This window comes from Volvox carteri (assembly GCF_000143455.1).
Source record: "Volvox carteri f. nagariensis unplaced genomic scaffold VOLCAscaffold_117, whole genome shotgun sequence".
NCBI lineage: Eukaryota > Viridiplantae > Chlorophyta > Chlorophyceae > Chlamydomonadales > Volvocaceae > Volvox > Volvox carteri.
In genome coordinates this window covers 109868-121440 of record NW_003307660.1, presented here as the reverse complement: position 1 = coordinate 121440, position 11573 = coordinate 109868, and the positions used below count along the sequence as shown (strand labels likewise).

The 11573-nt window shown below is 57.8% G+C and overlaps 1 protein-coding gene across 1 annotated transcript; it reads left to right on the top strand.

The window, feature by feature from the left end:
• Positions 1–234: 234 nt before the first annotated feature.
• VOLCADRAFT_84748 (uncharacterized protein) lies at positions 235–4577 on the top strand (the record flags this gene model as incomplete). Its single annotated transcript, XM_002958999.1, has 6 exons — positions 235–363; positions 516–689; positions 1335–1412; positions 1770–1892; positions 2059–2364; positions 2678–4577. 6 exons carry the CDS (start codon positions 235–237, stop codon positions 2903–2905), a joined length of 1038 nt encoding a protein of 345 aa, XP_002959045.1. The 3' UTR covers positions 2906–4577.
• Positions 4578–11573: the final 6996 nt, after the last annotated feature.

Here is an 11573-nt window from a genome sequence, read left to right as displayed (position 1 = left end):
TAGAACCTATTGCCGTCCTCAGAACCCTCTTCGTACTAAAGTAAGAATCGTTCGTAAGTTCCCTGACGGCAGCCCTGGCCTTAAGTCCTTGTTTACGTCCTGGCCGCCGTAGCGATGACTAGCTGTTAACGTAGGGTTTAAGAAAGCAATAGGAGTATCGTAGGACGGATTTTGAGACATACGCTTGGGACGCAGCCCGCAGAGCAGTGCGGGCTGCCAGTCTAGGCTTAGCCAATGCCACCAAACCATGAGACGGTCGTTCATCGCGCCCGCATTTACGCGGACGTCTGCACCGAAAAGGAGCCCGAGTATAGCGACTACGAGCATTTGAGCATAGCGTGGGGAGACCAGGACCACTACGAGGTGAATACAAGCTAATAATAATTTGCAGTGCATCCAGCAGATTGGACCCTACCCTGGGTTGTAAGGGGTCCAAGTATGCAAGGGCATGCTGGGTGGCTGTCACCATCATGTTCGTGCACCTTCCAGACCCCACACCCCAACTTTGACTTCAGGTGGTCCGAAAAGTCGGCCGGGGCAAGTATAGCGAAGTTTTCGAGGGCGTCAACGTGGCAGGCGAGACACCAACGCGCTGTGTCATAAAAATCCTCAAGCCGGTGAAAAAGAAGAAAATTTTGCGCGAGGTCAAAATCCTGCAGAATCTGCGGGGCGGGCCCAACATCATCACGGTAGGACTCCGGCACCCGCCGAGTATTAGAACCTTTGCCCTCCCTAGGGTCAGCGGTTGAGGGAGGTCCCAAGCGGGGGCCCTCGTCCGACCTATTCTGGAGCCGTTCGCACCAACAATACATCACTCCTCCATGCCAAGACCCCCTTTCCCCCGCCCTTCCTCCTCTGTTTCCCTCTTTTGAGTCTCTCCCACATGAATCCCCCCTTCCTCTACCCGTCTATCTCTGGTATATGCTTCATCCACCAATTGGTTCGTCTTAAACCCCACCTCTCGTTCCGGGCAGCTGGTCCTGCACATGGGGGAGATTCCCCCCTCCCCCAGCCCAAAGGCTGCATGCCGACGTAACTCCGCTCAACGCACTTGCGCTAGAGGTTTTTTACCCTTACTGCCCTGCTGCCCTGCTTATGAGCTGTGAGGGTGAGACTGCGCAGGGGGGGGGGCCACAGCGGGCTGTCAGCCGGTGGCCGCCGGGCCGCCCCCCGGGAGGGGGCCCGGGCTCCTCATCTTCCAAGGGGGGGGAAAAGAGGAGGAGGAGCCTAGGTGGGGACCTTGTCGAAGTCCGTTGGGATCTTCCTTCCCCCCCCCCTTACTGCATCACCGCCTCACATCACCGCCACTGCCCGGTACTGCGCCCTCCGTACAGCTCCTGGATATCGTTAAGGACCCGCACTCCCGGACTCCCAGCCTCATCTTCGAATATGTGGAGAACACGGACTTCAAGGTACGGCGTACGGGCGTACGGCGTTGCCTAGCCTCCTGCCGTGATTTTGGTGGAGACCTATGTGGAGACCCAAGGGTTGTGAAATCACACGAGTGTTCTGTTCCTGGCGGGTGTTGTTAAAACCCTATCAGGGCTGAGGGGGCAGAGGGAGGATCGTGAGTAAGTCGGGGTCTGGAGGAAAAGGACGTCAGCAGTTGAGTTCCCTTCTTAACACATGTTGCACCTTTGTCTGTATGTCCGTATGATTTCCCCCTTCCCCCACTCGCCCAATCACTACCACCCACAACTGCCCAACCACTCAATCATCACCAACCACCTCACCAACCACCCCAACCGCAACCCACCTCACCCCACCAGGTGTTGTACCCCACTTTGACGGATCTGGACATCCGGTACTACATCCACGAGCTGCTGAAGGCGCTTCATTACTGCCACAGCATGGGCATCATGCACAGGCGAGGCTGCGGCTGTTGGATGGGAGTTTGAAGGGGGGGAAGAGGGGGGGGGCCTGTACTGGGGTGTCAGCCTGCGGGGAAGGGGGGTTACGGGCGAATGCTGACGACCACCCACACAACCCCAGCGCCACCACACAACCCCAGCACCACCACACAACCCACCCACCCGACCACCACGCAGGGACGTGAAGCCGCACAACGTGATGATCGACCACTCGCGGCGGCAGCTGCGGCTGATCGACTGGGGGCTCGCGGAGTTCTACTTTCCGGAGCGGGAGTTCAACGTTCGGGTGGCGTCGCGCTACTTCAAGGGCCCTGAGCTGCTGGTGGACTACCAGCTGTACGACTACTCCCTGGACATGTGGAGTCTGGGCTGCATGCTGGCAGCCATCGTCTTTAAAAAGGAGCCGTTTTTCTTCGGCCATGATAACTACGATCAGCTGGTCAAGATTGCCCGGGTGCTGGGCACTGCAGACCTGCATGCGTACCTGGACAAGGTGTGTGGGGGGGGCCGGGGGGTAAAGGGCTGTTTGCGTGTGTGTTTGCGTGGGGGGCGAGGGGGCACTGTCTCTTTGGAAAAAGTGGAGAAGAGATAGCTCGGGGGCGCGGTGGTCGGAGGAAGGAGAGAGAGCCCCTCTTTCTGCTTTCAGCCATTTTAGGATTCGTTTGCAAAATATTTTTTAGTTTTACCTCATTTACCTCCTTAGTCATTTCGCCTCTCCTGATTCTGTGTCCCCTCCCACCCCGTTTTTCATTCCTCCTCGCCTTCCGCGTTCCGCACCCTCAATCCGCTCCTCAACCCCCGCACAGTTCGGGTTGGAGCTGGAGCCGCAGCAGGAGGCACTGCTGGGCAGCCACAGTCGCAAGCCCTGGTCCCGCTTCGTGAACGCGGACAACCAGCACCTCGCCACCCCGGAGGCCATTGACTTCATCGACAAGCTGCTGCGGTACGACCCCCAAGAGCGAATCACGTCCAAGGACGCGCTCAACCACCCGTACTTCGATCCGGTACGCGCCATGAGCAGCGGCGCCGCGTGAGGAGAAGGATGAGCCAGACTACTTTCCTCTTGTCTTGCAGTGGTGGTGGTCGGCGGTGGGTTGTGGTGGTGTGATGCAGTGCCTGTCGAGTGTAGGGCCCGCCGAGGCAGCGGAGGCAGGGGAGGCGTCGACATTGGGAGCAGTGTCGGTCGGAGCAGCAGCAGGGCAGCCGGCTCGGGTGGTATTGCCCGGCGGCACACACACAGAGACACACACACACAGGCACACACGGTAGTCGGTTCCGTTATTGCTGTTGTTGGTGTTATTGTTGTTGGTCGCCCGGGGTTGTGTATCTTCCCCCCCCCCTCCATGTATGTTGTGATTCTCCCTTCGGCGTCGGCGGCGGCCCCAGTGGTTCAACTCTTGTGTCTTACCTGTCACAATACATACATACATGCACACACATGCCGGGGGGCTGTGTGCGTCACGTGTGTTACATGGGGTATATGTCCACACGTGATGGTGGTATGGTGATGATGGGAATAATGGTGTTATTGAGATAACCGTTTATTCCAAAACCCTTCGTTCCAAACAAACAAACAAAGGAGAACAGCCGCCTGAGAGGTCCTCCATTACGAGCTTGTATCGAAGCGGCTGTTGAAGGTGCGCTTGAAGAGGAGGAACGGGGTTTCCCATAGCCTGAGGTTCGGGTGAGAGACTTGGGCTAGGGTGCCTGCTTCTTATGACCCTGTGTTGCTGGGGCGGCGGCCGTGGGGCTGATGGCTCTTCTCTCGTCGATGCGTTTATCTCCGGCAGCCGTGAAATGAACATGTTGCTTAGGTAGCTGCATGCTGTACAGCCACCTATCACTAATTTAGCAATGGTGAAGGAAAATGGAGGTCTTGCAGCAGCGGCCAGCTTGCCGGAAATCAAAGCGGAAGTGAAAAACTTTTTCCTAATCTCTCCTACTCACCGTCTACTACTATACTGCTCCTGTACTTGCCGTGCTGTTGTTCGGCTAAATGTTGTTGTAACTCTTTTCACAATGTATGTGTGTAGCCAACCTTTCGGATTGTGATGAGAGGTGTGTATGTGTTTGTGTGTGTGTGCATGTCTTGTGTTGTCGCACCAGGCGTTGCGGCCTGTTGTTTGCCTATCTACCGATACCTGCGGCCCACGGAGGGACGGACCGGGTTCAGGGAGCAGTCACGAAGCCTGGGGTGCATGTTGCGGTGGGAGTAGGTGGTAGGGGTCAAGCTGCAGCGCACTTTGCGGGACCTTCCGCCTTCCCCACAAAGACGAGAGCTAATGAGAAAGATTGTGTGTGTGTGAGTGTGTGTCGGGGTGGATGAACTGATGGAAATGTACGTAAAAAGTCCCGTCCGTGGCACATGTTTTTAGGTAGCCGGTGGTGGTGGTGGCGGGTATATGCCTGCGGCAGATGGACGTATGCATGTATGTCCAGGCGCGAGCAATCTTTTCATTTTCATCTTGATGCGGTTTTGCCACACGGCGCCTGGATGATGTGTTCCGACTCAACACTCTGCAACGTGTGCGTTTTGTAGGATAAGATGCGCAATAAACCCTAAAGCGGGGGATATCGAAACCCTGGTGCGGACCCTTCCCCATCGCCCATCATCCAACCGACAGGCGTACCTGACCACTTGCACGGCTCTCTGAATGCTCCTACATGTGTATGTACGAATGTATGTATGTATGTACCTAGGTACACATGCGGCTCAGCTACTGAAACACACATACACGCGCACCCACAGCTGCCCTCGTGTGCAAAGGCACTGCAATCACACATACAGGCGAGCTCGTGATATAATAGACCTCCACCACCACCACCACCACCACCTGAACTACCATCGGCACCGTTCTCGCAGCCATCACCCCACAGTGTGTATGTGTGTGTGTGTGTGTCACGCCTCCTGCTTTTACAGCTACCTCGCGTTAGGCTTTCACGCTCGCCACCACCCCCTACTGGGGCCCTGCACTTCGCCCTGCCTTGCAACATCCTGCGCTCCGATTACTCCCTTATTACTGACAGCCTATGACAGTCCGCAACCACATCGTTTCTATTGAGCATATGCACCCAAAACACACATACCCTGAAACACACTCCCCACCGCACCGGGTCGCAGTGTTGACAAGTCTTTCGTTCCCACTCCCTTCCGGACTCTGCTTGTTCTACATTCGTACGGAACAGTACTGCAATGTACTGTACATCTGATAGGCAAGGAGTATATCCTTGGGTGCATTCTTGCAACCCACGTAAGAGCATCATAAGCTTTGAACCGCAATCACGGCTGCGGGGCCCCCCCTAGACCCCCCGCAGCAGCAGCCGCCGCTGTGCTGCCCCCCAGTCCATTCCGGAGCTGCTCCAGTGCCGTACATGCCCTCTCTTGCACGTCCCTGGAGCCGTGGCGGCGGCTCAGCTCGTCCAGCAGCTCCAAACCCCCCACCTCGGCAAGAGCACGGCACCTGGGGGAAGAGGCGGGACGGTGGGGGTGGAGGTTTGGGGTTGGGTTGGCTTACAGAGGGTAGGGGGAGACTCATGTGATGTAAGAAGAAGAAGAAGAAGAAGAAGAAGAAGCGGAGGAGGAGGAGGAGGAAGAAGAAGAGGAAGAGGAGGAGGAGGAGGAGGAGGAAGAAGAGGAAGAGGAGGAGGAGGAGGAGGAGGAGGAAGAAGCCACAAGGTGTTCGACCGTTGCACAGACGTTCACAGCAACATTGTACGACTGCTGGCCGGCACTGCACTGCGGGCCGGAGGGCTATGGTGGAGGGGATCTGCGGGTGGGGGGGATTTCATCATGTACTTTGGAGACAGCCGCCTCCACGCGACGAGAGAGACGCGTGTGTATCATACACAGCCGTACTGCCACACCCTGCAAAACAACTGGGCAAAGGCAATCATGTCCATCATCTCCGCACCCCTCTCATCAAGCCTCCCATCACCACGTACACACACCCCAATGCGACTTACAACAGCCCCCCACCCCACCCCCACCACACCGTCCTAACTTCCCTCTTTCCCTCCCCTAAAGGAGAACTTTAGTTCATCCCCAACTGTGGGAACCCCTCACCTGGCCGACACGGCCTCATGCTCAGTTTGCCCCTCGCGATCCGCTCCACCCCCACCACCGGCAGCTCGCCACGTCAGATTGATCGCGCACCACACCGCCGGCAGCGCGAGCTCCTCCCTCGTCTCAGGTCGCAGGTGCGTCACCACCGCCTCCATCAGCGGCCGCCTGCGGGCCACCTGGTTCTTCACGGCGGGGCCGCCGGTCAGCATGTTGGCCACCGCGTACAGCGCGTGGGCGGCCGTCTGGATGGCCGTGTGGGCGGCGGCGGCGGCGGTGGAGGAGGAGGTGGGAGCTGGCGCGGTTGCAGTTGCAGTTGCAGAAGAGGGAGAAGGGGATGTGTCCACAGCCACATCGTCATCACCATCACCACTACTAATAGTACTAGCACTAGTACCAGCAGTGGTAGTAGTGGTAGTAGCAGTAGCAGCCGCCAGGATTCTCTTTTGAAGCACATCTAGTAAATTGCCGCATCCTTCCCCCTTCTCCTCTGATGCCGACACCACCCCCCCACTACCCCCCCCACCCACTCCGCCCCCACAACCCCCCCACTCCATCGCCGCCGCAATGTGGTGTCGGTCCCCCATACACAGGTTCCGCAGAATGGCCAGGGCCTGTTCAACGACCCGTGGGTTGCTGTCGGAGAGCAGCTGCTGCATGCGGGGCCAGGGAAGAGCCTGCGCGCGTGTGTGTGTATGGGGGGGGTTGAGGGGGCGTGAGAGGTAGGTGGTTTGGGGTAGAGAGATTCGGAGAGCGAAGAGCTTTACCTAAAATGTACACTTTTTACTTGAAGTAAAGAGGTGGAAAATGGAATGGTTGTAAGCGGGATAGCGAACAATACCCCAATACACACATACATACATATATACATACATACACGCACATACATACACGCACATACATACACGCACATACATACACGCACATACATACACGCACATACATACACGCACATACATACACGCACATACATACACGCACATACATACACGCACATACATACACGCACATACATACACGCACATACATACACGCACATACATACACGCACATACATACACGCACATACATACACACGCGCTTCCCCGCACCTGCATCATCTGCGACCTCAGTCCGCCATCCGCCCTGTACAGCAAATTGGCTAGCGCCCAGGCCGCGTGGTGCCGCAGCTCGGCGGGCGAGGAGGGCCCGCTGCAGGCCAGTGAGACCAGCTTGCTCAAACCCCCCGCACCCAGTACGGCAGACTTAGCGGCGGAGAAGTCCAGGACCAGGTTACACACTGCGGCGGCGGCGCTGCTCTGAAATCCTCAAGTTGGTGGCGGTGGAAAATATGTGGTGGCCGCGGAGTACGGTGCGAGGGGGGGGGGGGGGAAACGCAGCGTAAGTCAGGTGGTATCGACGGCCGGGAAACACGAGCCACAGGCGGCTTTGAACCAGCTGCTGCTGCTGCGGCGGCTGCTGCTGCTACCCGGGGGGGGGATATAGAGAGACGGATACTGGCGAGGCGGCGGCACCAGGTGGTGTTGGGGGAGTACAAGTACAAACCACCCGCAACCACATAAACCAGAGCCAAGACCTCAGCCCACCTGTACGTCAATGTTTTCGTCATCCAGCAGTCGTACAAGCTGCGGCGCCAGCTCCCCCCCGCCCTCCAGTAGTCCCCCCCGCAGTATACGGACACAGCGGGTCAGGGCTCGGACACACAGAGCGGCCGCCGCCCGCACCGCCCCGCTGGGGTCCTCCAGCGATTTGACGATGTGCCGGATAACCTGTACGGCACGGTGCGGGGGAGGGGAGAGGGGGGGCGGGAAGGGAGAAAAGGGGGGGAGGGAGGTCTGGGACTTAAGGAAAGAGACCAAGAGGAGGATGCAATATCGGAGTCGGCGCGCTTCAAAGGACGCCTTAGAGAGAGAGAGAGAGAGTAATCAAACAGCCTATAGCTGGTAGTGACAAAGTGAGGAAGGGGAAGAAGTCCGGGAGTAAAGCAGGAGTACGGAGGAAGGGGAAAACATGTAAGGCTCGTTGCGAAACAGCTGCTGCATACTTTGTAGTAGATGGTATGTGCCAACACCCACCAAGAAGATCTAGATGCAGGTGGTGGGGCACCGTAATTCAAATTTTAGGAGAAGGAAATCCTGCAAAGTAATAGTGGCAGGAGAGCTCAGAAACTTAAGAAAAAAAACCAAACAATCCCGTACGATATCGCGTAATAAAAATGTATTGCCGTATATACCTTGGCTTCCAGAAGCTGCTTGCGGCTTTCATCCCGGTTGAGACACAAACTGCCCAGCGCTCGAAGGCAACCCTCCCGCAATCGGGAGCTGACGATGCAAGCAGAGGAGGAAGGATCAGCGACGGCGGCGGCGGCAGTGGCGGCGAGCCGTGACGCCGTGGTGGCCGTCGGCGGCGGCGCCGCTGGCGCTGTCACCGTTGCGACGGCCTCCGCCGCCAGCAGCCCCGCCAGCAGTCGTACAGTGTCCGCGTCAGCAGCGGCCTTCTGCATGGCCTCGCTGCCCTCGATGAGCCGGGCCAGGACACCCGGCACGTGCGACCGAGTGGTGGGTTGGACGAGCAGACGCAGCAGCACCGGCAGCGCGGCACGCTGCATGGCCTGGAAAGCACATCACAACATACCCGGGGGGGGGGGCGGCGGTTTCAAGTGAAGAAATCTTCTTCGTGCCGCTAAATACGCTACAGTGATTGGAACGCCCGTCGTTTTTCGTTAGTTATGATGTCAGGACTTGCACGGCGGCGGTGGAGAGGTTACCGCGCGACCTTTACGAACCCACGTACAGCGATGTGCATAGCAACGTACGAAAGCAGTACACGGCAGAGTACATCGGTCAGGTGGGACTGTTAAGGGCGCTACTCAAGGAAGGCTGGATGGCTTAGGGTCACGAGAGGGCCCCCCCCTCCAACATATCACACAAGGCCGCACTGCGTGTGGCCAGAAGAGGTACGGTGGCCCCCCCCTTTCCCCCCTTCCCTCCTCCCCCCTTTCCCCCCTCCCCCCTTTCCCCCCTTCCCCCTTTCCCCAGCAGTTTCGGACTTCGGAAACTTCCGGCCGGCAGTTCATTTCGAATAATTTCCATGCATATGATTACCCTCCCTCCTCCTCCTCCTCCTCCCAGCACTAGCACAGTCTCTCTCGGCCCCTGACCCCCAGCCACCGCCGTGTCTTCATCAACCAACCAGACCGTCGCGGACCAGTTGATCTTCGCCACCTTCACCCATCGCCCTTGGGTTCTTCCCCTAAAGGAGAACTTTAGTTTCAGGCCTCTTCACCCCTACCCCCAGCCGCCGCCGCCGCCGCCGCCGCCCCAGCCACCCACCTCCGACTGCTCGCACCCCGTCACTCCGCTCAGAGTGGCCACGCAGCTGGCGGCAAGTAGGCGAACAGACGGAGCAGGATCGCGAAGAAACGAAAGGAGCTTGTCGTACACCTCTGGACGAGCAAGCGCTACCGCACATGCGGTCGGTTGGTACGGCAGCATCAACGAGAGGCCCTCCAGCGCCGCCACCTGTTCCGTGAGGGAGCCCCGCGGGGGAGAGAGGGGTCATCCCGTCCTGAAAACGATGCATGTGTGCACGCATTGTGTGTGTGCATGTATGTACGTATGTGTGTATGTATCTATGTGGTAATGCATCATAAGATGTGATGCACACAGATGGGGCTCCCCCCCGTCAGGTCCCATACGGCCCCCCAAGGTTCTCTGAGACCCCTGAGGCCGCACATGATGCAGCCGCAGCCGCGTCTCCCCAGTCCTCGTAAGGCCCAGGACAAAAGGACAATACCCAAATCCCAGTCAGCTTCTGGGAGATCACAAAACCCCCCCTAGCCCTCCCCCATCCCAGCCACATCAGCCGTCCCGCCCCACGCACCCTCCCAGCTGCACACAAACCCTCTCCAGTAAACACACTTACACACAGATATGTCCCCTGCACGCCTATATACATATAGGCGTGCATATACATATACATATGCATGCATATACCCTCTGCACGTGCCTGCGTGTCAGGCCGCTCACTCGCCAGCAGCAGCCCCAGCAGCCCCTCCGGAGCCCCCGCTGCCAGGGCCAAATCCCGCTCCTCCTCTCGCCGGCAGCAACAAGCCACAACAGACGCAGCCAACCCCGCGATCACTGACGCACGAGCTGCGTTCCCAGGCTCCGAAACCGCTCCACCGCTGCTGGCGCCGGCGCCGGCGGTGAGGCAGCGTACGACAGCCGACATGGCGGTAGCGTCGAGGCGCACCGCCGGCGTCGGCGCGGCAGCCGCCGCTGCGGTCTGGGCAGCAGCTAGGATGGGTGTGGGGGTGGTGGTAGTGTCGGCCCCGGTGTTGCCTCCAAGCGGAGGGTTGGCGAGGTAAGAAGGAGTACATGAAGACTGTCGGGTGACATAGGTGGCGCGCGGTAGGGAAGGGAAGTAGGTATGGGGGAGGAAGCGGTTACCAATAATAAGCCGACTAAGGAAAGGGGTTTACTGGAAGGTACGTGGAAAACGCTGACACGCGTGCAGGGCGGAAAACCCGGCCACGCTGCAGAAAATGGCGCGAGCTAAGAGTTGGATGTGCAGGAAGTGGATAGGAATTGGTATAAGGAGGAGTTGGCCTCGGTGTCGGAGAGGAACAGGGCTCAGCAATGAGAGAGGGGTACGGGCGTGCCGTCCGAATGGATAGCTTACGCCGGTGGCATGATGTAAGTTATGGAAGGGGAGCAGACGGTGCAGGACGTGCGAGCGCTGTAATATCCAGCTCTGGTCCAATCCAGACGGACAGGGCGGAATCTAAGGGAACGCAATGTAACCCCGACCAGGTTGAGCTGCGGAACTCATCGACTCTCGTCACGGAAGTGTCAATTGACTGCAGCATACCCCAACCTTGCTACCAAGACAGCTGTAGACCGCACAACATGTACGACGGTAAGGGAATTCAAAAAGAGATACGCCGGGATCCATAGGGCGTACCTGTTGGACGGCCATCTTTAGGGCCCAAAGGCCTGCCTCGACGACCGCCTCATCACCGCTGTGCAGCATCGCTACCAAAAGCGGTAAGCCCTCAAGACGTATAAGCTTTCGGAGTCCAGTATCGCTAAGGCTTAAGCTGCCGATGACGATTGCCGCCTGCTGCTGAACAGCATCCGCTTGGTCCGCAGGAAATTTGACACTCCTTGCATTCCGTAGGACCCCTAAGACTTCCTCTACAGCTCCCTCGCTTATGAAAATGTTCTTCTTGTACTTGTTTCCTATCACCTGATTTTTTATGGCTTTTAGAGCCTTTACTACTTCCTTCCCTTCGCGCAGCTCCCGAAGAAGCTCCCGTGGGCGTGCAACCATCGTATATGTTGCGACGAGTTCTATAGCAGAACTTTCACTAGTCATATGAGTTCGTTAACGCACCAGATAGATATAAATTTATATATCCACAAAGTTGGATACGTACGTTGCAAAAAAGTAACTAAACATGGACTGACCAATGCAATGGCACTCGGGATACGACACAGCACAGGATGGAGTTCCTTGCCCTTACCAGTCTTGCCAATCAAGAATATACGGGCCTTTGATACGTTTTTCCTTGGCCTAGCTCCCGAGGCTGCGCAACTTCGATCCCCTACCCCGGCCGGAACCGAAGATGCGGAGGCTGG